At 39.8% G+C, this 25,894-nt stretch overlaps 1 protein-coding gene across 1 annotated transcript in view; it reads left to right on the forward strand.

Annotated features, from left to right (window-relative positions):
- LOC100434948 (phosphatidylinositol 3,4,5-trisphosphate 3-phosphatase TPTE2-like) overlaps nucleotides 1-25,894 on the forward strand; it is a 105,188-nt gene that overhangs the window by 6,868 nt on the left and 72,426 nt on the right. The window contains exons 3-7 of the mRNA XM_063714751.1: nucleotides 123-179; nucleotides 12,242-12,295; nucleotides 14,669-14,722; nucleotides 15,977-16,030; nucleotides 18,398-18,451. Coding sequence (XP_063570821.1) covers nucleotides 127-179; nucleotides 12,242-12,295; nucleotides 14,669-14,722; nucleotides 15,977-16,030; nucleotides 18,398-18,451 — 269 coding nt within the window. The 5' untranslated portion in view covers nucleotides 123-126. The remainder of the gene's footprint in view (nucleotides 1-122; nucleotides 180-12,241; nucleotides 12,296-14,668; nucleotides 14,723-15,976; nucleotides 16,031-18,397; nucleotides 18,452-25,894) is intronic.

Genomic DNA, 25,894 nt, shown 5'->3' on the forward strand with positions numbered 1-25,894 from the left:
TTTAGTTCAAAATTCCTCTGATTTTATTTTTTGTGTCCTGAAATACTGTTGAGATTAACATCCTGATTGCCTTCCAAAATATCTGACTTTATTTTTTGTATGTGCTTTTTACTCTTTGGTAGAGTTATGGATTCACTAACAGATTCTACTGTATGCTCTGACAACTATAACCACAATGGGTGAGTTGACTGATCTAAGTGGTGAAAAATACTGGGAGCATCAATGGCAATAACAGCTTTCTATCAGAGACTTTAAGCATCTTTAGGTAACATTGTTTTTGAACCAGAGTGGAAAAAATAAGATCAGGTCAGAAGAGGGATGCTTGGTACTCAAAGATTGTTTGTGACCCCAAGTAATTAGCAGCCAAAACCTTAGAAAACTATCAGAATGCCTGTGTATGAGACTCTCTGAAGAGTGATCCAAAAGAGGAGAGAATCCTACTTGGAGAAAGAAGGTGTTAGCATTGGACAGGCAGCAGAGGAGCCCTCAGCAGAAAGAAAGGAACTAAGAGACCCTGTATTTGTCCCTCACCCTTCAGAGCTGGTGCCCCAAACTCAAAGCCATCATCATATTGGATGGAGCCCCTGCCTCAGGTTTGTCACTTGATCCTATTTGAGGGGAAGCAAAGATATCTGTGACTCATGAAGAGCATAAAGGTAGTGGAGGGACTTGATAATTAGGAAATCAAAATGGGCAAGAATAATGTGTGCCTACAAATATAACATGAATTTGAAGCAAATTTAAGTTAAATTTGCTGCCACACATGATGATCAGGTTCAGTAATAAAGAGCTGTATTTAAATCTTGATTCATTAAACTTTTTTGAGAGTCCTAAACAATTTTTATTACCAACACATAAAGACTTCTTTCTAGAGAAAAATGAAGTACCAGGTGCCAAATAACAGATTTACATGAGAATTTTTAGGGACAACACATTGTAATTTGTAGTGCAATCATAGCCAATTTGAACCAAAAAAAAAAAGTCGTGTATGCATTTATGTTGTTTCTTACTATTTACCTTTCAATCCTTTGCACTGACCCCAATGAATTGGCATCAGAAATCTGTGCTGGAGTCAACAATGAAAGGTGATGTCATAATATATATTGGGGATGGGAGGAATTCAGGTTTGTGAAATTCAGTCTCAGAATTATTCATGGGAAAATAGTTTTCTGGACACTGATTCTAAAATTCTTTCTAAAAAGTTAGGTCTTCAGTAAGTCATATTTACCATATCTTTTAGATTCAAGGAATTTTGTTGTTCAAATAAATTGTCATATCACCACTCCATGTGGCAAATCTCTAATATATTTTTGCATTTGATGTTTAAAGTAAAATACAGCAACCTTACATAGAGCTTTATAGCAAGCTTCGTGTGTTCAAATATAATTGGTACTTTTATAACCAATGCTGTTTGTGTTATACTCAGAAAGTTATTTCTTATCGTAAGATTACAAATATAGTCACCAAAATTTCTTTTATATTTTGAATTAATTTTCTACATTTAAATAATATAAGTGCTGCTGCTGTTGTTACTATTCCCTTTTAACATCTCCCCAAATTAGTGTTTTATTCTATACACTTTATGAGATGCCAGCTTAACAATACCCTTAATATGGCCCAAGGATTCTACAAAAGGAAATGCTTGTGTGTTTGTCAAAAGTGTTTTCTGACTGGGCATGATGGCTCAAGCCTGTAATCCCAGCACTTTGGGAGGCTGAGTCAGGAGGACCACGAGGTCACGAGTTTGAGACCAGCCTGGCCAATATGGTAAAACCCCGTCTCTACTAAAAATACAAAAATTAGCTGGGCATGGTGGTGCACGCCTGTAGTCCCAGCTACTCGGGAGGCTGAGGCAGAAGAATCACTTGAATCCGGGAGGCAGAAGTTGCAGTGAGCTGAGACAGCACCACTGCACTGCAGCCTGGGCGACAGAGTGAAACTCTGTCTCAAAAAAAAAAAAAAGTGTTTCCCGTGCAGATTATCTATTCACCACTTGCAGATTTGAAGTTTACTAAGCATATGTGATATCTAAAATTCATTTGAAGAATAATTTTCAATGCCAAAAATGTTTAAAAGTGGGATATAGGAAGATGATGCAAAGATGGAATCTCCAAATATTTCCATTTTCACCAGGAGGACTTAATAGAATGTCTAACAGCTATTTTTAGATATTTTTGAAATGTGAGAGGGGTGAGTTAGTTAACAAAAAGTAGACTATGAGATTAAAATGTCTATTCACTCTAAAATCTCAGCATTCACTTTCTTATTGTCAAGTTATTCATCAGACTCTTTTCAGAGACAACCTAAATGCAAGCTCGTAGAATATTACAACTTCTTTTATATGAGATGGCAGGAAATAATTTCTTGGCCTTTTAAAGGATAGATGAGGGATTTGAATACCACTTTCAGATTAAGTAACTCCTCTGTTGAATATTACACTGTTTTATGGTTCATATCTCTAGTGTGGTTGAGAGGTATTGCCAGATTTATTCACTGACAAGTAAATATTATTCAGTTTATAATTAGTATCCACTTTAGGGGGAGATACTTTCAGTCTATGTTAAAACTATCTTCAATGTTCAGTATCCTGTTCCACATAAAACTTTCATGCACTAGTTTTAGCATTCATTGATTTTTATGTGAATCAGTTATAACTGATTGTTACAAAATGGTGATTTTTTTTAAAAAAAGTAGTTTTTCTGTGTTTAATAAGTATCATTCTATTATAAGGAGAACTATTCCTACCCCTATTTATTCACTATTACTATGAACTTATAAATTCTTACATTATTTCAATGAATTACAATCCTTTCTGTCATTATTTATTTTGTTGTTTAAATGGTCCCATATTTGGCCAGTGGGACTCCCTAAAAACTCGCCCCTGTGTCCTTTTGACTTGACATGTTCCCATCACTTTTTGAGCATTTCCTCAGCCCTGGAATCAGCCATTTACCCAAAGAACCTGATGCCCTTTAGAAACCAATATTTTGCATTTGGTATGCTCATTGCCATTGGCTCATTGCTACTTGTAGGCCTTTTTAATACATAGATGAGAGTACAGATATACATATTGACATATACAGATATATGCATATATGCAACAATTTTAATATGTTTAATATACAGTATATACATTTATATGTGTTCTGGTAAACTATGTATTATTGTTTTGCCTGGACAATGTGTGTTTGTTTTTAAATTTACTTAAATGGTATTAAGCGGTATCTCATTTTATTAGTTTTTTGCTCAGGAACATAAGATTATTCTTCTTGTGTATACCTTTAGTTGTTGCTTTTAACTGGTATGAAAAATTCCACAGCATGCATCCCCTAGTGAGGAACACATATATTGCTTCCTACCATTTGCCTTCACAAAGACTGCCGCCAAATGATTATCCTTATGCCAGACCCCTACAAGCCTGTTTGAGTATTTCTGTGGGAACATGAAACAGGACTTGATGGGCCATGGGACTGCATATTTTGAATTTGACTGAATACTGCCTATTGCTCTCACAATGATTATACCAGTCTGCATGTCATCAACAATGCATGATGGTTCCTACACATACACATTCACAACAACACTTGACATAATCAAACTTTCTAATTTATATAATCAAATAGATGGTAACATATTGCATTATGTTTTACTTTGCATTTATGTGATAACTCATGAGTTTGAGCATCATTTTATGTTCTTATAGCATTTGGGATTTCTTCTGTAATGGTCCATTCATGAACTTAGCCCATTTTTCCACTAGTGTTCCTATCTTTGTCTTGTTAATTTACATGTGCTCTTTTTGAATATTTTATATTTTAGAATAAGTTAATCAAATTTATTTTAAAATTATGTTTAATTTTCAAAGTGATTATATTGCATTTGTAAACAATTTAGCAAGTAACAAAACATGGTGCTATTGTTTGGAGGTTTGTACCCCCAAACCTCATGTTAAAATTCGATCCCCAGTGTTGGAGATGGGGCCTAATGGAAGGTGTTTGGAAGATGAATAGATTAATTCCCTCCCTGGGAGTGAGGGTGAGTGAGTACTCACTCTATTAGTTCTTGCAAGAGCTGGTGGTTTAAAAAGAGACCGGCAGCTTCCCCCACGTCGCTTCCCCTCTTGCCATTTGATCTCTGCACATGTCAGTTCCCCTTCATCTTTCACCGTAAATGAGAGCAGCCTCAGAAGCAGATGTTGGTGTCAGGCTTCTTGTGCAGCACACAACTGTGAGCCAAAGAAACCTCTCTTCTTTGTAAATTACCCAGCCTCAGGTATCCCTTATGGCAACACTAAACAGACTCAGATGCATGCAATCCTATTCAAAAGTTTGGACTATCGCTTTATGTATTCAAATCATCCTTCATGTCAGTTTTAGACATTGAAGTTATGTTCTCCAATAGGTCATCTGCCTGTTAGCTTTGGCATTGTTGTTCTTCATTCTCTTCATGACGGAACTTTTTGCCTTATTATTTTACTTTTGAAGTTTGAAATTTTCCCACTTTCAGTCTACAAAAGTAATTTCTAATCCTCATAGTTTTAATTTACACATTTAATGCTTTAATCTACTTAGAGTCTACCCTTAAATATGGTGTTAGGTAGGGATTTGGTTTCATTTTTCTCCCAATGGTAGGACGATTTTCCAAATACCATCTATGAAACAGTTCATTCTTTTTCCTTGTTTATATAATCATCATCAATGACATCTATCTACATAGGTTTATCTCTGAGCTCAATATTTTCCTCCATTGATACTTATGGCATCCCTACACCTTTTTTTATTACCATGATTAGTTAAGTTATTAATGGAGCCTTTATATGTTGACATAGATTTTGTAGTAAGTATGTCAATATTCTAAAAAATTTTGAAAAATACCTATGTGGGCCCTGTGGTGCTTGGGAGAGGGAAGGACTTTAAATTCTAGGTTGATTTCTTTGTTACTTACTTGAGTATTCTACTTCTATGTAAATATCTTTTCTTGCACTAATGTTAGTGTTTTATATTTGTCTAGGAATTTTTCCATTCCATCTAAGTTTTCACATTTATTAGCATATAATAGAATAATCTCATTTTAAAAAATTTTAGTTGTGTTCTAGTTATGCTCCCTTCTTGTACATTTTATTTGGATATTCACTCTTTTTGTTCTTGATTATTATTGCCACAGCTCTATTGTAGTAATCTTTTCAAAAAGACATATTTTTGTTTTCTTAATCTTCTCCATGGTTTTTTCTTCTCCAGTTCACTGATTTATGCTTACCTTATGTTTTGCTTCCTTGTTACTTCATAGGGTTTGCCCTGTGCCCCTTTTCCAACCTCTGTACTTAAATGTGTACTCTTTGCTTTTAACCATCTCGACTTCTTATTTATGTTTATATATCAGTAAATGTTCTTCTAAATATTGCTTCATTGTATCCTACAAACTTTGTCATGTTATTATCAATCAGTTCTTTTTTTTTTTTTTTTTTTTTTTTTTCTGAGACAGAGTCTCGCTCGGTCACCCAGCCTGGAGTGCAGCGGTGTGATCTCGGTTCACTGCAAGCTCTGCCTCCTGGGTTCACGCCATTCTCCTGCCTCAGCCTCCTGAGTAGCTGGGACTACAGGCGCCCGCCACCATGCCCAGCTAACTTTTTTGTATTTTTAGTAGAGACGGGGTTTCACTGTGTTAACCAGGACAGTCTCGATCTCCTGACCTGGCGATCCACCCGCCTCGGTCTCCCAAAGTGCTGGGATTACAGGCGTGAGCCACCGTGCCCGGCCAATCAGTTATCTTAGTATTTAAAATATTTTGTGATTTCCCTTTTAACACAACAGTTATTCAGTAATGTGTAATTTAGTTTCAAATGTGGATTTTTTAAAAATAATCATATTACAGTATATTCAGAGAACACCAATATGATATTGATCCTGTGGACTTTATCCTGTGGAAGCTTTCTTTATGGGATAGAGAGCTATGATGTTGGTCTGTCGTTGTGCCTTCATAGGTCTTTTGCTCTTTCTAGAAGGTGTTAGAATTTTCTCTTTATCTCCATTAGTTACTTAAAGTTGATTTATTTCTTCTTTCTTGAATTCTGGGGAATTTATCATCATAAATTTTCACATTTTATTTTGCATTTTTAGTTTTCATTTCTTCTTAGATTTCCATATTCTAGATGTTAGATGGCTGTTTTTATCCTCCATAACATTTGTCTTTTCTTTAGTATGTTCTCTTTATTCTTTTCTACTATTTTCTGGGTAAGTTTCTAATCTTCTAACACTAAATTAATTAGCTTTTCACATGTATCCAAACTACTATTTTTCCCTCAACAATTTATATGTTTTGGCAGTTATACTTTTACAGTTAAGGCTTTCTCTTTTATTCTTTCTTATGACTCCCATTCTCATTTCATGTTTCATCATCTTCCTTTGTGTCCTCATATCCTTAAGAATATTTGTCATGCTTACTTTAAAATCTCGGTCAGTGTGTTCCAGTAGTTTTGCTACAGTTGGTATGCTGTTGTTCAGCTTGTTGTATTTCTTTTTCAGTAGTTGTATTACTCAGGTATCTAGTCATGTTGGCTTGTGAACTCAGATTTCTTGTGGCTGTTAACTACTCTGGTCATTTGTATCGGGGAAGGACTGAAGGACAATCTCAGTCTGCTGCTGTTCTGGCAACATAATTATAAATAGCACCTACTTTTTGCTTTCAAAAGTGTCCTGGTTTGAGCAGGAATTATATAGTCAGTCTCACCGAAATCTAGGACGTAAGCTGTGTCATTGTCAGTAAGTTTAAAATGAAGGGAAGTGATGTGCCCCAGGGTAGAGAGTCTCAGGAACCATGAAACACTGACCAGGCAACTCCTCTGGGTTGTGAAAAGGAAAAACTTTAGACAAGGTAAATTTAACAGAGTTTAATAGTGCAAGAATGATTCGTGAGTTGGGAAGCTTTTAGAACCAGAACAAGTTGGAAGAACTGCAAGCTGGCAATGTGGCCAGACAGCATTATGGACAGAAAACGGAAATGAGGTCCAGAAACAGCTTTGTTGGTTACAACTGGTTACAGCTGGATGTTTTGTCTTGTTCGAATCTGTCAGCCACCCGCAATTGACTGAAGCTCAGCTGCTGTAATTGACTGAGACACAGCTATCTGTTACAAGTGTATATTCTATTCATAATTATGCTGTTAGTTTACACACTAGGTTAGCTTGCAGTTTGTTGCATAAGGACTCAAGTACAGAGGCAACCTCAGGGAAAATTTCGTTTAATTAAACAACTATATCACCTTGAAGCGCCTGAACAAAGCAGCATTGGAGGAGACAGTCTCTCTGGTTTGTAACCTGGGCTTCGGAGATGGAGGCAGGTGGAGGAGTGAAGGCCCAAGGATGGCTCTTCAGCCCTTCCCTGTTTTCATCAGCCAGCCTAATGCTCTCCTAATTTTACCGTAACTACTCCTGGTTAGTTGCTGTTGTTGTCTACGGAGACAGGCAAGGATGGTTACTATTGTTTCCAAATGGCTAAATTGCATGTTTGTTTGTTTGTTTGTTTTCTTCAGAACGGCTAATTTATTAGTTGTAGGGTTATTGTAGCTAATTTGAATAAAAATTAAGCCTACACATTCACATGGTATTTGATTGTATACAACTTAGTTTAGTTCTTTAGCTCTGACCCCATGGGATATCACTAACCCATGATGGAGTCATCAGTGAAAGTGAAATGATATCACTAGCCTATAATGGAGTCATCAGTAAAAGGTATTGTGCATGTGTATGTTCATAAAGATACACACAAATGTTAACTATAGAGTTTCTTGGACACTGTTTCTAAAGTACTGGTAGTTTCAGCTTCTGTATGTAACATCCTGTTCTTTCTGGGTCTAGTTGGATACAAAATAAATAGGTCACAAGAAGTCTACTTCTTCCTAGCTGAGTTGACTAGTAGCCAAAACTTTTAGAAAACTGTTGGATTGCCTGTGTATGAGACTGTACCAGGTTGGGCTATATTAGTTTCTAGGGCTGCTTTAACAAAGTATCACAAACCAAGTGGCTTAAGCAAAAATTAATCATCTCATAGTCCTAGAGACTAGAAATCTGAAATTGAGGTTGTCAGTAGGGTTGGCTTTTTATGAGGGCTGTAAGAGAATCTGTTTGATACCTCTTTGCTAGCTTTTGCTGGTTGCTGGTAATCTTTGGCATTCCTTGGCAGATAGACTCATCACCCAGATCTCTGCCTTCTACTTACCATAGCTTTCTTCCTGTGTGTGTTGCTGTGTGCAAGTTTTTCCTTTTTATGATGGTAACAGTTATATCGGATTATGCCTACACCAGTATGACCTCATCTTAATCACATTGGTGGCAGTGACTTCATTTCAAAATACTGTCACATCATGAGTTACAGGAATTAAAACTTCAAATACTGGATTTTCAGAAGCCATTCAATCTATAACAAGGAACAAGCGAGGAAAAGTGCTATTTGGAATAAAGGAGGAGGTAAAAGCAGAAATGGAGCAGTGAAGACCTACACAGAAAAGATGAAGCTAACACCTCTGGATATGTCCTTCACCAGTGAGCTCTGCTACCACGTAAGACTGGTGTCCCAAACCCACAGCCACTCTTATGCTGGTTGAAGCCCCTGACTCAGGCCTGCAGCTACGTGACTGTATTTGATGGGCAAAAGGACAACTCTTATGATGGGTGAAAGTAAAGAGGTGATGGAGGGACTTGAGATTCAGGAATTTAGAGGGGTGAGTGCAATATGTACCTACAACTGAAGTGGAATTTTAAATAAAGGCCACCACAAAAGGCTATCACACATTAGAACTAGGGTAATAAAGAGCTTTAACCTCAATCTGGAAGCACTGCTATTTTCACAGGCCTAAGATATTCACTACCAGCATGGAAAACCTCATACTTAATGAAAAATGACATGCCAGGTTCAAATAGTGATCTATACAGGAATATGTTAAGATCAGCAAGCTTATGTCTAGAGTAACTGCAGCTATTTGACCAAAAATGTAAGTCCAAATTATGTTTGTATCTGAATAATATGCTTTTATAATTCCTCAGCCCACAGCCAATTGATTTGATGGTACTAACCTCTGATAGAGCCACCCATGAAATGTGAGTTAAAAACAAAGATTTATATACACTTAAGTGTATATATACATATATACACATAAATACATACTTCTGTCAACATACACACATGCATACACATACACACACAGAAACATAAAACAATGAAGGAGAAAGAGAAGTTGATATTTGTAAAATTCACTTTCAGGCATATCCTTGGAAATACAGAGTATCTTTGACACTATGTCAAAATCTTCTCACCATAGGATCTATAGATAACTTTCTATTTTTTTTCAGACCATATTGGATAAAAGAGGAAGAAGTCATAAAAGAGATGCTTCTTCCTCTTAGTATATTCGTCACTCTAAGTTAGTAGTATCCAATCCCTTAGGAACCTCTCAGGTTTCCCTGTGAGACATTTCATAAATATGAGACTCTACTACTACTAGAGTGGGCCAAAGGGAGAGAGAATCCTATTTGGAGCAATGGGGAGGTAACAGGCGACAAGGAGGAGTGAAGCACTCAGCGAAAAGAACAGAGTTCATGAAACCGTAAGGGGTTCCTCACCCTCTACAGTTCTACCATCATGTGGGGCTGGTGCCCCAAACCAAACCCAAACTCGCAATCATTTTGTAGGGAGTTCCTAACTCAGGCCTACAGCTACATGGTCATATCTTCTGGGCAGGACAGACAGCCATGATGGGTGAAAGTAAGGAAGTGACAGAGGGACTTAGGAATCAAGAATTTAGAGGGGATAAGAGGCATGTTTCCTTACAGACTGCAGTTACATTAGAAATAAATGCCACTGGCCAGGCATGGTGGCTCATATCTGTAATCCCAGCACTTTGAGCAGCCAAGACAGCTAGATCACTTGAGGCTGGGAATTTGAGACCAGCCTGACCAACATGGGAAAACCCTGTCACTACTAAAAATACAAAAATTAGCCAGGTGTAGTGGTGCACGCCTGTAATCCCATCTACTCAGGAGGCTGAGGCAGGAGAATTGCTTGAACCCAGGAGGCGGAGGTTGCAGTGAGCCAAGATCGCACCACTGCACTCCAGCCTCGGTGACATTGAGACTCCGCCAAAAAAAAAAAAAAGATACACGTAGTTCGAATGAGTGATATACACATGAATATTTAAATATCAACCAGATAGTACATTACAGAGTAACTGTAGCTGTTTGATCCAAAAAGTAAGTTTAGAATTACATGTGTGTCCAACTATCTACTTTTATGTTCCTTTAGCCTGCATACAGAATTGACATCAGTGACCTATGATAGAACCACCAGTGAAATGTGAATTATAAAATATATATACACAAATATTTAAAGAAATATATATGCAGATATACATACTTCTGTCTATCTAGACACACAAACACAGGGAGAGAGAGAGAGAGAAAGAGGGAGAGAGAAGAGAGAGAGAAAGAGGGAGAGAGAAAAGAGAGAGAAACAACAGAAAGATGAAGATTATGTGCTTACTCTCAGGATCATCCATGGCCATACAGAATGTCTTTTACTCCATTTATAAATCTCCTCACTATAGGCCCTGCAGGCCCCTTATCCAACTTTTTGATTAATTGGATAAAAAGGAACAGGTCAAAAAAGGGAAACTTCTTGTTATTGTCTTGTCACCCTTAGTAGCAGGCACATACTTAGGAAAGTCAGATTTCCTGTGTATGAGACATACTAGAGTGGACCAAGGGAAGAAAACCCTACGCAGAGCAACAAGCGAGTAGCAGTGGACAAGGAGCAGTGGAGCCCTTAGGGAAAAAAAAAAGAGCTAATGGCCCTGGCAGGGTTCCTCACACCCAGAGCTCTACCACCATGTGAGGCTAACACTACAAGCCCACACCCATCATCACATTGTATGGGGCAGTTTCTTGACCCTGTATGAGAGCAGAGAAGACACCTATAATGGCGAAAACAAGGCACTGATGAAGGGATTTTAGTGTCAGGAAATGAGATGCGGTCAAGGGGATTTGTATATAGAAACTGCAGCTGAATTTGAAATAAAGTAAACCACCAAATGCTTACTTTGTGCTTCATTCAGTTGTAAAGAACTAAACATCACTTGTGAGTAACTCAAACCAGAACGTGAAGTCTAGGATGTCATATTGGTGTTGGACTGTACATATATATATTTAAATTCGGTAGCACTGCCAAGTCTAAATTCAAATCAGTACCTTGGAATGGAGCTATTAGTGAACTGTGAGACAAATAAATCAATATGGATATAAGGATATATGAGCACAGGAGGAAACAATTATATACCATTTATATATACCTATAGGCACTCATATTAAATCAAGGCATGCACCCACAGGTACTGCAGAGAAATGTAAAAGTTGAGATTAGGGACGTTCCCATTCAAGGGCATTAGTAGAAAAACAAAAAACTTTGACACATCTATCTCCGTGATCTCACTATAGGATATGAAGGTGCCTTTATGTCTTGTTGAATGAATTTAGATAAAAGAAGACCACAAAATAAGAATGACTTTTCTAACTAGTCTGTTTGATACTCTGAGTAACAATCAAAAATAATTTTCAGACTCCCTATGTGTGAGACTTTATGACAATGGCTGAGGACAGCAGAGAATCCTCTTTGGAAACAGGAAAGGACAGCAGGGGACAGAAAGTAGTGAAGTCCTCAGGAGAAGAGAAAAAAGCTAACAACCTTAGAAATGTTTTCGACCCTGCAGAACTCTGCCACAATACAGGGTGGTACTCCAAACCTCAAATACCATCATATTGGATTGTGTCTTTGACTCAGACCTGCAGTGACTTTACCCTACTTGTGGACCAAGAGAGACGACCAAGAAAAGAAGTAATGGATGGCCTTACAGGCAGCCCATTTAGTGGAATAAGAGGGCTGATGACCTCCATACAAAAGTTTAGTTTTAGAAATAACAGCCACCACAAAGGCTGTCACGCATTGGGACTGAGGTCATAATAAAGAGGTTTATTGAAATCTGGAAGCATTACTATTTTCCCCAGGCTAAGACATTGGTTGCCATCATATAAATCCTCCTCTCTAATAAAAAAATGACATTTCAGAACCAAATAGTGCTATACACATGAATAGTCAGAACTTAACTGGTTTATGTGCAGAGTAATGAAAGCTAGTTTTACGAGAAAAGTAAATTTTGAATTGTGTCTCCTGTCTGACTGTATTCATTTATCATCCTCTAGTCCACCCACAACTGAGTTATCGGGCAAGAACCTGGAGGCACGTATCAATGGAAGGTGAGTTGTGCATACCTGTGTCTTTATTTATCTAACTATAACTGAGCATACAAGTATTCACACACACAGGCACATAAACAAATATATCCATCCATCCATCCATGCATCCATCCGTACACACTTCTCTCAAACACATCCACTAACAAACCCATGCACACAGTGGAAACATACAACAAGGAGACAGATGGACGGACATTTGTGGAGTTTATTCTGAGAAGCCTGCATGGCCATAGAGAGTGGTTTTTAACAGGGTTTCCAATTCTTCTCCACGTAGCCTGTGTAGGTAACATTGCATTTTTTTCTAATGGAGTCGTGAAAAGGAGCAAGTCACAGGAGAGCTGCTGCTTCCTGTTAGTGTATTTGTCACCCTTAGTTCTTAGTAAGCAGCTTCTTAAAGGACTCAGATTTCCTGAGTTTGAGAGCCTACCAGATTGACAGAAGGGAGGAGAAAATCCTATTTGCAACATGGAGGAGATAGCAGCTGACAAGGAGCAGGGAAGCCCTGGGCAGAAAAGAATGGAGCTAATGGAACATGGAATTGTCCCTCACACTCCAGAGCTCTGTTGACATAGGAGATTGATGCTAAAACACAAACACAAGCACAGCACCTCATTGGATGCAGCCTTTCCTTAGGCCCACAGCTACTTGCCTGTGCCTCATGGACAGGAAAGTCTAGCATGATGGGTGAAAGGAAAGACGTGATGGAGAGATGCAGGAAGTGGGCCATAGATGGGATTAGGAGGAATGCCTACACAGCGGAGCTGAATTTAAAAGAAATTCACCCACAAAAGGCTATCATGCATTGGCCAGCTCCAGTGGTAGAGAGTTTCGGTGAACTCTTGAGTCAGTGAGTCATAGATAGGTGTAAAATATGTGCTGCAATCATATAAAGTATGATGTGTAGGGTAAATGGCATGGCAGATTCCAAAGAACCAAATACACACATGACTTGTGTAAGGGTAAGGCAGCTTACAGGTTGAAAAGTAGTTGGAATGTCAGGCGCGGTGGCTCACGCCTGTAATCCCAGCACTTTGGGAGGCCAGGATGGGTGGATAACGAGATCAGGAGTTCAAGGCCAGCCTGGCCAACGTTATGAAACCACATCTCTACTAAAAATTCAAAATTAGCCGGGCATGTTGGTGGCGCCTGTAGTCTCTGCTACTTGGGAAGCTGACGCAGGAGAATTGCTAGAACCTGGGAGGCAGAGGTTGCAGTGAGCTGAGATCGTGCCACTGCACTCCAGCTTGGGTGACACAGGGACATGCTGTCTCAAAAAACAAACAACAACAATAACAGAAAGAAACAAAAACAAAAAAACAAAACAAAAGCAATTGGAACTATTTTTAACTGAAAATATTAGATCTAGGAAGCTATGTGTTGTCTTACTATGTACATTTTAAGTTCTTTGGCACTGCCCTGTGTTGAATTGAGAGTACCTTTTAGGAGGCTGTCCAATGCAACATGTGATATCAAGGAATACAGTTATACATGTATCTATGCATATACAACAACATACATGCATTCATACAAACAAGAGAGACTGAGTAGGGCTATTCAGTGTGACAAACATCCATGGGAACAGGGAGTTCCCTTGAAACTATTTCTAGAGTCCTCTCAGAATGAGCTTTGTATGCAATATTCTTTTGTTTTTTGGATGGAGGTAGGCAAATGGGGAGGAACTCATAGAGGGAGGCTTTTTATGTTAGTGTTTGTCACATTACCTTTCTGTGAGAATGAGAATGTGCTAGTAGTGTGGACCAAGGGAGAAGTGAATCCTGCTTGCAGCGAGAAGGAGATAGGAGTGGACAAAGATCAGAGAAATCCCAGCCAAAACAAAGAACAGAGCTAATAATCCTGGAATTATTTCACCCCCTCCAGAGCTCTGCTGTTATGTGAGGCTGACTGCCTTTGCCCATACCCATCCTCACATGGGATGGAGCCCTTGCTTGAGTCCTCCAGCTACTTGGCCACAACTCTTGGGCAGGAAAGATAACTAGGATGGGTGAAAAGTGAGGAAGTGATTGGAGGTGATAGAGAATGAGGAACTCAGATGGGATTATAGGAAGGGGGACTTAGAAAGTCAATTTGAACTGGAATTAAATGCTCTCCAACAATGCTGATACACATTGAGGTGTAGATACCCTAACTTAATCTGGATGCATCTCTATGTTCACAGCCTAAGATACTCACTGTTGGCATAAAAACTTCATTTCTAATAAAAAACAAATACCATCCCATGTCAATTTAGTGATACACATACATGTGGATAATTAAAGTGTAACTGGGGAATAACGCATAGACTAACTGTAGCTATTTGTTGCAAAACATTAGAATTACACATTGTATCTTACTCTGACCACATTTGTCCTTTAGTCCCGATCTGAATGACCTGGCGGGAGTCATCATTGAGAGAGGCCCCAGTGACAGGTGAGTTATAAAAGATGTATACATGGCCAGGTGCAATGGCTCATACCTGTAATCTGAGCACTTAGGGAGGCCGAGGCAGGCAGATACCCTGAGGTCAGGAGTTCGAGACCAGGCTGGCAAACATGGTGAAACCCTGTCTCTACTAAAACTACAACAACTAGCCAGGTGTGGTGGCAGGCGTCTCTAATCCCAGCTACTCGGGAGGCTGAGCAGGATAATTGCTTGAACCTGGGGAGGTGGAGGTTACAGTGAGCCGAGACCATGCCACTGCATTCCACCCGGGGCAGCAGGAGCGAAATTTTGTCGCAATAATAAATAAATAAATAAATAAAAAGATGTGCACACACACACACACACAAACACACAACACAAAACAGTGACTGAGAAAGAGTCTGAGATTAGTGGGATTCTCTCTCAGAAGTGTTCACGATAATACAGTGTCTTTGACACAGTTTCTTTATCATCTCACTGTATCACGTATAAATAACTTCCACAGTTTTACAGTTGTTTATGAAAAAAGAAACAGAGTGTAGAGAGAGGCTTCTGTCTATTACTGTGTTTTCACCATTTGTTAGTAGCAGTCAAATGCCTTGGAAACTCTGATTTTCTGTGTATGAGACCTACTAGTGTGGGCCGAGGGAAGAGGGAATCCTGTTTGGAGCGAGGAGGAGGTAGGAGTGCTCCGGGAACTGTGCAGCCTTCAGCAGAAAGCAACAGAGCTAAGAGCCTTGGAGGTGTTCTCCACCCTCCAGAACTCTGCCACAATGGAGGCTGGTGCTCCAAACCTCAAATAACCATCCTATTGGATTGTGCTTCTGTGTCAGACCTCTAGTTACTTGACTCTTTTTGTGGGGCTGGGGAGCCACCCATTCTGGGTGAAAGTAAGGAGGTAATGGAGGGCCTTGGGAACAGGACATTCAATGAAATAAGAGGGCTGACTACCTCCACACAAGAGTTTAGTTTGAAATAACTGCCACCACAAAGGCTGTCACGCATTGGGACTGAGGTCATAATAAAGAGGTTTATTGAAATCTGGAAGCATTACTATTTTCCCCAGCCTAAGATGTTGGTTGCCATCATATCAATCCTGCTTTCTAATAAAAAAAAATGACATTTCAGAACCAAGTAGTGCTGTACACATGAACAGTCAGAACTTAACTGGTTTATGTGCAGAGTAATGAAAGCTAGTTTTACGAGAAAAGTAAATTTTGAATTGTGTCTCCTGTCTGACTGTATTCATTTATCATGCTCTAGTCCACCCACAACTGAGTTATCAGGCAAGAACCTGGAGGCACGTATCAATGAAAGGTGAGTTGTGCATACCTGTGTCTTTATTTATCTAACTATAACTGAGCATACAAGTATTCACACACACAGGCACATAAACAAATATATCCATCCATCCATCCATGCATCCATCCGTACACACTTCTCTCAAACACATCCACTAACAAACCCATGCACACAGTGGAAACATACAACAAGGAGACAGATGGACGGACATTTGTGGAGTTTATTCTGAGAAGCCTGCATGGCCATAGAGAGTGGTTTTTAACAGGGTTTCCAATTCTTCTCCACGTAGCCTGTGTAGGTAACATTGCATCCTTTTCTAATGGAGTGATATAAAAAGGAGCAAGTCACAGGAGAGCTGCTGCTTCCTGTTAGTGTATTTGTCACCCTTAGTTCCTAGTAAGCAGCTTCTTAAAGGACTCAGATTTCCTGAGTTTGAGAGCCTACCAGACTGACAGAAGGGAGGAGAAAATCCTATTTGCAACATGGAGGAGATAGCAGCTGACAAGGAGCAGGGAAGCCCTGGGCAGAAAAGAATGGAGCTAATGGAACATGGACTTGTCCCTCACACTCCAGAGCTCTGTCAACATAGGAGGTTGGTGCTAAAACACAAACACAAGCACAGCACCTCATTGGATGCAGCCCTTCCTCAGGCCCACAGCTACTTGCCTGTGTCTCATGGACAGGAAAGACGAGCATGATGGGTGAAGGAAAAGACGTGATGGGGAGATCCAGGAAGTGGGCCATAGATGGGATTAGAGGGAGGAATGCCTACACAGTGGAGTTGAATGTAAAAGAAATTCACCCACAAAAGGCTGTCATGTATTGGCCAGCTCCAGTGTTAGAGAGTTTCAGTGAACTCTTGAGTCAGTGGGTCACAGATAGGTGTAAAATATGTGCTGCAATCATATAAAGTATGCTGTGTAGGGTAAATGGCATGGCAGATTCCAAAGAACCAAATACACACATGACTTGTGTAAGGGTAAGGCAGCTTACATGTTGAAAAGTAGTTGGAAGGTCAGGCACGGTGGCTCACGGTGGCTCAGCACTTTGGGAGGCCAGGGCGGGTGGATAACGAGATCAGGAGTTCAAGGCCAGCCTGGCCAACGTGGTGAAACCCCGTCAATACTAAAAATACCAAACTAGCCAGGCGTGGTGCTGGGCGCCTGTAGTCCCTGCTACTCGGGAGGCTGAGGCAGGAGAATTGCTTGAACCTGGGAGGCAGAGGTTGCAGTGAGCCGAGATGATGCCACTGCACTCCAGCTTGGGTGACAGAGTGAGACTCTGTCTCAAAAAACCAACAACAACAATAACAAAAAACAAACAAACAAAACCAAATAGAAACAAAAGCAATTGGAACTATTTTTAACTGAAATTATTACATCTAGGAAGTTACGTGTTGTCTTACTATATACATTTTAAGTTGTTTGGTACGGCCCTGTGTTGAATTGAGAGCACCTTCTAATAGGCTGGCCAATGCAATCTGTGGTATAAAGGAATACAGTTATACATGTATCTATGCATATACAAACACATGCATACATGCATTCATACACACAAGAGAGAGTTGGGCTATTGAGTGTGACAAGCATCCATGGGAACAAGGAGTTCCCTTGAAACTATTTCTAGAGTCCTCTCAGAATGAGCTTTGTATGCAATATTCTTTTGTTTTTTGGATGGAGGTAGGCAAATGGGGAGGAACTCATAGAGGGAGGCTTTTTATGTTAGTGTTTGTCACATTACCTTTCTGTGAGAATGAGAATGTGCTAGTAGTGTGGACCAAGGGAGAAGTGAATCCTGCTTGCAGCGAGAAGGAGATAGGAGTGGACAAAGATCAGAGAAATCCCAGCCAAAACAAAGAACAGAACTAATAACCCTGGAATTATTTCACCCCCTCCAGAGCTCTGCCGTTATGTGAGGCTGACTGCCTTTGCCCATACCCATCCTCACATGGGATGGAGCCCTTGCTTGAGTCCTCCAGCTACTTGGCCACAACTCTTGGGCAGGAAAGACAACTAGGATGGGTGAAAAGTGAAGAGGTGATTGGAGGTGATAGAGAATGAGGAACTCAGATGGGATTATAGGAAGGGGGACTTAGAAAGTCAATTTGAACTGGAATTAAATGCTCTCCAAGAATGCTGATACACATTGAGGTGTAGATACCCTTACTTGATCTGTATGCATCGCTATGTCCACAGCCTAAGATACTCACTGTTGGCATATGAAACCTCATTTCTAATAAAAAACAAACACCATCCCAGGTCAATTTAGTGATGTAAATACTTGTGAATAATTAAAGTGTTACTGGGGAATAACACATAGACTAACTGTAGCTATTTGTTGCAAAACACAATGTGTCTGACTCTGACCACATTTGTCCTTTAGTCCCAATCCAAATGACCTGGCGGGAGTCATCATTGAGCGCTGCCCCAGTGATAGGTAAGTTATAAAATAGGTACACATGCACACATATAAAATATGTAAATATGGCCAGGTAAAATGGTTCACACCTGTAATCTGAGCACTTTGGGAGGTCAAGGCAGGCGGATACCCTGAGGTCAGGAGTTCGAGACCAGGTCGGCAAACATGGTGAAACCCTCTGTCTACTAAAACTACAACAACTAGCTAGGTGTGGTGGCAGGCGCCTCTAATCCCAGCTACTTGGGAGGCTGAGGCCAGAGAATTGCTTGAACTTGGGGAGGTGGAGGTTGCAGTGAGCCAAGACCATGCCACTGCATTCCACCCGGGACAGCTGGAGCGAAACTTTGTCACATGAAAAAAAAACAAAAAACATGTACACACACACACACACACACACCACACAGAAAACAGTGACAGAGAAAGAGACTGAGATTAGTGGAATTCACTCTCAGAAGTGTTCACGATAATACAGAGTGTCTTGACACAGTTTCTTTATCATCTCACGGTATCACGTAGAGATAACTTCCACATTTTTACAGTTGTTTAGAAAAAAACAAACAGACTATAGAGAGAGGCTTCTGTTACTGTCTTTTCACCATTTGTTAGTAGCAGTCAAATGCCTTGGAAACCCCTGGTCTCTCCATCTGTTACCACATGAGGCTACTGCCCCAAAGGTAAATCCACCCTCAGATTGTATGGAGGCCCTGCCTTGGGTCTGTAGTTACTTAACCCTATCTGAGGGGCAGGAGAGACATCCATGATTGGTGAAGAGTTACTGGTGGTATTTGAACGTGAGAAGGCAGAAAATTACAAGTTCAAGCAAGGTGGGTATTTACAAACTGAAGTTGAATTTATGTAAATTTTGCCAGAAACAGTAACTTGGGGATTAGGTTTAGGAGTAAAGAAATGTATGCAAACTTGATTCATTAAGTTTTTTCCACAGGCCAAAAAATTTCATTACAAACATCTAAAACCTCATTTGCAGAGAAAAATTAAATACCAGGTTTCAAATAAATAACTCATTAATGTCAATTTTTCAGGGTAACTAGATTATGAATTGTAGAATAATTTTTGCTAATTTGTATCAGAAAATTAAGTCTAAAATGACATGTGGAGTCTTGCTATCTTCATTTTTAATCCTTTAGCTATTACCCCATTGAATCAAAAAGAGTAATATGTGCTAGAGTCATCAATGATGGGTGAGATTTCAAAATATAGAGAGAAAGAAGAGAGGGATATATTGAGATTGGTAAAATTCACTCACAAATGAAGTAATAAACAACTGCACTTAAATTGTGATTCATTAGACTGTTTGTTAAGGCCCAAGAGCACCTTTACATAATATAAGGTTTTCTCGTAGGAAAAAATGATATATTAATAGTAGATTCCAAATCATTGACATATACATTTTCAGAATTCAACCAGTTTATAAATGTAGAGCAATTGTACATAACTTCAACTAGAAAAGTATGTCTCTGAAGTCACTTGACCTGACGTGTACATTTTTAATCCTTAGCACTGGCCCAGATAAAATGACGTCAGTAGTCTTTCACGACTTCGATATATCTCTGATACAACTCACCTTTCAATGGTGGTGTCACTGAAAACTACTGATGTTATTAATTTGGGTCAGTGCTAAAGGATATGTTTACACACACAGACACATATAACACACACGTATAAATGTGTCTGTGTGTATATATATACAGATATATCTTTTATCTATATATGTAGTATATAGAGATACATAAATATGTATTTGTGTATATATATACACATATCTATATACATATGTCTATATATGTGCATATTTAAATGTGTATATATAGATCTATATATACATATCTATATATATAGATATATTCTTTAGCACTGACCCAAATTAATAACATCAGTAGTCATATATATATCCTTTAATATATATGAGCATGTGTGTATGTATATATGTAAACATATATGTATATATCCTTTAGCATATATATGTGTATATATACATATATAGTTTATATATACATATGTGTGTATGTATGCAGGTATATCTTGTTTTATTGTGCTTTACTTTATTGCCCCTCAGATATTACTTTTTTATAAACTGAAGGTTTGTAGCAACCCTGCATTGAGCAAGTCTCCTGGTATTATTTTTCCAACAGCATGTTCTCACTTTGTGTCTCTGTCACATTTTAATAATTCTTGCAATATTCCAAACTTTTTATTATCATATCTGTTATGGTGATCTGTGATCAGTGATCTTTGATGTTGCTATTGTAATTGTATTGGGGCAATACAAACCATGTCCATATTAAGATGACAAGCCTAATCAATGACATGTTTGTTCCGACTGCTCCACTGACTAGCCATTCCCCCATCTCTCTCCTTCTCCTTGGGCCTCCCTATTCCCTGAGACACAACAATATTGAAAGTAGGCCATTTAATAAGCCTATGATGGTCTCTGAGTGTCCTAGTGAAAGGAAGAGTCACATGGCTCTCACTTTAAACCAAAAGCTAGAAATGATTGTGAGGAAGGCTAGACTTCTTGCACCAGTTCAGCCAAGTTGTGAATGTAAAACAAAAACAAAACAAAAAAGCCAAAAAACTTCTTGAGGAAAATTAAGACTGCTACTCCAGTGAACATACAAATGTTGAGAAAGCAAAACAGTCTGATTGCTAATATGGAGAATGTTTTAGTGGTCTGGATAAAAGATCAAACCAGCCACAGCATTCCCTTAAGCCAAAGCCTAATCCAGGACAAGGCCCTCACTCTCTTTGATTCAATGAAAGCTGGGAGAGGTAAGGAAGCTGCAGAAGAAAAGCTTGAAGCTAAAAGGTTGGTTCATGAGGTTTAAGGAAAGAAGCCATCTCCATAACATAAAAGTGCAAGGTAAACAGCAAGTGCTGATGCAGAAGCAGCAGCAAGTTATCCAGAAGATCTAGCTGAGATAATTGATGAAGGTGGCCACACTAAACAACGGATTTTCAGTGTAGACAAGATGGTCTTTTATTGGAAGAAGATGCCATCTAGGACTTTTATATTTAGAGAGGAGAAGTCAACGCATGGTTTCAAAGCTTCAAAGCACAGGCCAATTCTCTTATTAGGGGCTAATGAAGCTGGTGACTTTATGTTGACGCCAACAATCATTGACTATTCTGAAAATCCTAGGGCCCTTACGAATTATGCTAAATCAAGCAAGATGGGTGACTAGAGATGCCTGGTGCTCATCTCCCCTACAAGAAAGAACCGAGGCAAGAAATACACATCTAACATTTGATTGGAGTATCAAAGGCATAGTCCTGGAGTGCAGCAAAGGAGTGGAGACACACCTTTGGTGACTGGAAGTCCCCACAGAATGGAAGCACTCAGCTTCTGCAGCCCCTTCTCCCCCATCTGAATTGAATTGGCCTAGAGACAGGAGGTACTTCTCATTGCAGGGTGAAGGTAAGCAGAAGATCCCCACCAGCCCTACTGCCATCGCAAACACAAAGTCTTTACAACAGGAGAATCTCACAGTCTTTGCAAGCCCTCAGGCCAATTTGGAGTATTACCAAGAATTGACACAGCTGCATGCACTGGACTAGGAGTACAAGGTGAAAACTTCCCACCCCTAGAGACGTAAGCTGCAGCAACACAGCACCATCTTGAGACCAGAGTCATCTCTTGAGTGTGCCCTCCTCTGGGGGCCAGTAGCCACTGTGCCTCTCCAGCGCTGGAGCTTTATCTTCAGTACACCAAGCCCACATGGGTGGGTTAAAGCCACAATCCCAGCTGTGTGGAGATTGGTCCCAGGACTGGCTGTAACTCAAGTACTGCAGAGCAGGGAAATCAACCCCCACCACCACACTTCCAGACAGAGGAATAATCTGCAGTCCCATCCAGGGTAAACTCACTCTTAAGACAGCCAAACCACTACATGCCCTCTCCCAAGTGGGAGAGGCCCCTAAGCCTCTGAGCAGCTGATACACCCCCAGGTCAGCAGAGTATGAGCCCATGCTCAGGACCTGAGAAACAGCCCTGCAGGCCCCATCCACCACAGACATGCTCCTGGCCTGCCCAGGAGCCCTCTGCCATTAATAAGGGCCTGAGCAACAGTCCCACAGGCTGTCCCCAGCAGGCACACCGCCGAGTGGGCCTTGCACCTGTGTCTCAGACCTGAGAGACAAGCAGCTGTGTATGCCCAAGTCTCAGGGCCGAGAAACAACCCTGGGAGTTTACTCTGGCCAGCAGACTGTCAGGCCAACTAAGCAGCCACATACCTACGTCCCAGCTTGAGGAACAGCCCTATAGGCCACCCCTAACAGAAACACTCCCAAGCCAACTAAGCAGCTGTGCAACCTTTCATGAGCCTGAGAAACAGTCCTGTGTCCATTCCCAGCAGATGCACCTCCAGACCAGCCAATCAGCCATGAATGCCCATGTCCTGGACCTAAGAAAGAGCCCCATGGGCTACTCCCAGAAGACATGCCCCTAGGCCAGCCGAGCAGCCTCGTGCCCACATCCTGGCTCATAGAAGCAGTCCCCTGGGCTTCCCCTGGCAGGCACCACCCAGGCCAGCTGAGCAGCAGTGTGCCCACATCCTGAGCTAGACTAGCCCTATGGACTACCCCCAGCAGTCACACATCCAGGACAGCTGAGAAGTCATTTGACTATATCCCAGGCCTGAGAAACACCCCCTCTTGGCCAGCCCTGGCAAGGAGATCTTCAGTCTAGCTTAGCAGCCATGTGGCAATATATTTGGCCCATGAGATTCCCCCAGCAGATTGGCCCCAGGCCAGATGAGCAGCTGTGTACCCACATACCAGGTATGGGAAACAGCCCTTCAGGCCACTCCTGGAGTGCATGCTTCCAGGCCAAGCAAACAGCTGTGTGCCAGCATCCTGGGCCTGAGAAACTGTCCTGCAAGGCACATCTGGCAGGCATGCCCTGGTTGAGCAACTGCATCCCCATGCTCCTGGCTAGAGTGACAGCACCATGGCCAGCCGCATAAAGCCATACTCCAAGTTTTCTGACCCACTGTATGCCTGCACACACCCCTACCCTGAGAAACAGCCTAGTGAGCCCGCCTCTGGCAAAGCTGCACCACCATCACCACAAACTTCCTTAGCCTAGGCCACTGAGTAACTTGCAAACGTTACTAGTGTGGATCACAGCTGAATAAACTACATGGAGACTACACTTACTGCATCCATGTAGAAGCAAGGCCAACATACCCCAGCGAACTGACACCCAAGACCCATTCATACAAATAAATTCATACAAGTAAACCTACTCCATAAGTGACTTTTTCACCAGATGCATAGAACTCAACATAGAAACACATCAACCATGAAAATGCAAGAAAACATGTCACCTACAAAGGGAAATAATAATTATCCAGTAATAGACCCCAATCATAAACATAGGAAATGATAGAAAAAAGAATAGTCTTAAGGAAACTCAGTGAGATGTAAGGTAATACAGATAGACAAGTCAATCAGGAAAACATGATTTGAAAGAGAAATTCAGTAAAGATACAGATACCATAAAAAGAACCAAACAGAAGCCCTAAGAGCTAAACAGTTCAATGGATGAAAGGAAAAAATGCAATCAATGGCTTTACAGACAAGAACAAGCTGAAGAAATAATTTCTGAACTTGAAGACAAGTCTTTTGAAATAACACAGGCAGGCAAAAAAGAATAAAAAAGAATGAAAAAAGCCTACAGGATTTATGGAACACCATTAATTTGATCAAATATTCATATTATGGGCATTCCAGAAGGAAAAGTGAAGAGAAAATGTGAGGAAAACATATTTAATAAAATGAGAACATAAAACTTCCTAACTCTTGAGAGAGAGCTAGACATCTAGTTCCAGGAAGATCAAAGAACCCCAAATACATTCAACCCAGACATTATAGTCAAATTGTGAAAAACCAAAGACAAAAATTTTTTAAAATAGCAAGAGAAAAGTAACACACTTATAATGGAATCCCCATTAGACTAACAGCTGATTTCCCAGCAGAAACCTTAGGCTAGAAGAGAATGGGATGATATAGTCGAAGTTCTGAAAGAAAAAACAATCTTTCAGCCAAGAATATTATACCCAGCACAGCTATCCTTTACAAATGAAGAAGACATAAAATCTGTCACAGATAAACAAAAACCAAGATAATTCATCACCACTAGACCAGCCTTACAAGAAATGCCCAAGGGAGTCTTACATCTGGAAGTAAAAAGATGATAACCACCATCATAAAAACATGCAAAACTTTAAAAGTCACTGTTAGAGTCAATATTTAAAGGAGAAAGAGAAAGAGATGAAACCTTATCACTGCAGAAAACTACCCAACTTCAAAAGTAAACAGAGAGGAAAAAAGGAACAAAACATATACAAAACAACCAGAAAACAATAAAATGTCGGAAGTAACTCCTCACCTACCAATAATAACTTTGAATGTTAATAGATTAAATACCCCATGAAGGATATAGACTTGCTGAGTGGATTAAAAAAAAAGACCCAACTATATTTTATCTAAAAGAAACTCACCTTACCTGTAAAGAAACATAGACTGATAAGGGATGAAAAAAGATATTCCATGCAAATGGAAGCCAAAAGTGAACAAGAATAGCTATATTTGTATCAGACAAAACAGACTGCAAGTTAAAAACCATAAAAAGTGACAAACAAGATGATTATGTAATAATAAAGGGTTCAATTCAAGAAATATAACATAATTGTAATATGTGTATAATTATAAATATGTATGCACTCAAACACCAGAGCACCTAGATATATGAAGCGAATATTACTAGATCTAAAGAGTGAGACAGACCCCATTACAATAAGAGTTGGGCACTTCAGTATCCCACTCTCAGCATTGGACAAATCATCTAGACAGAAAATCAACAAAGAAACATCAGACTTAAACTCCACCATAGACCAAATGGACATAACAAACATATACAGAAGATCTCACCTAACAGCTACAGAATGCACATTCTTTTCATCAGCACGTGAAACATTATCCAAGATAGACCATATGTTAGGCTACAAAACAAGTCTCAACAAATTTTTAAAAATTGAAATTATATCCGGTATCTTATCTTACCACAATGGAATAAAATTAGACATTCATAACGAGAGGAACATTCAAAACTATGCAGACATATGGAAATTAAACAACATGCCCTTGAGTTGCAATGAGTGAAGAAAGAAATTAAGAATGAAATTTAAAAATTCCTTGAAACAAATATAACTAGAAACACAACATACCAAAACATAAGGGACACAGCAAAAGCAGTTATTAAGAAGTATGTTTTTAGCAATAAATGCCTGGATCAGAAAAACTAGAAAACTTTCAAATAAAAATTCTACCTCAAGAAAGTAGAATAGTAAGGACAAACCAAACCCCAAATTAGTAAAAGGAAATAAATAATGAAGACCAAACAGAAATAAACAAATTGAGGCAAAAATTACAAGAGGTTAACAA

The sequence above is a fragment of the Pongo abelii genome, chromosome 14 (assembly GCF_028885655.2).
Source record: "Pongo abelii isolate AG06213 chromosome 14, NHGRI_mPonAbe1-v2.0_pri, whole genome shotgun sequence".
NCBI lineage: Eukaryota > Metazoa > Chordata > Mammalia > Primates > Hominidae > Pongo > Pongo abelii.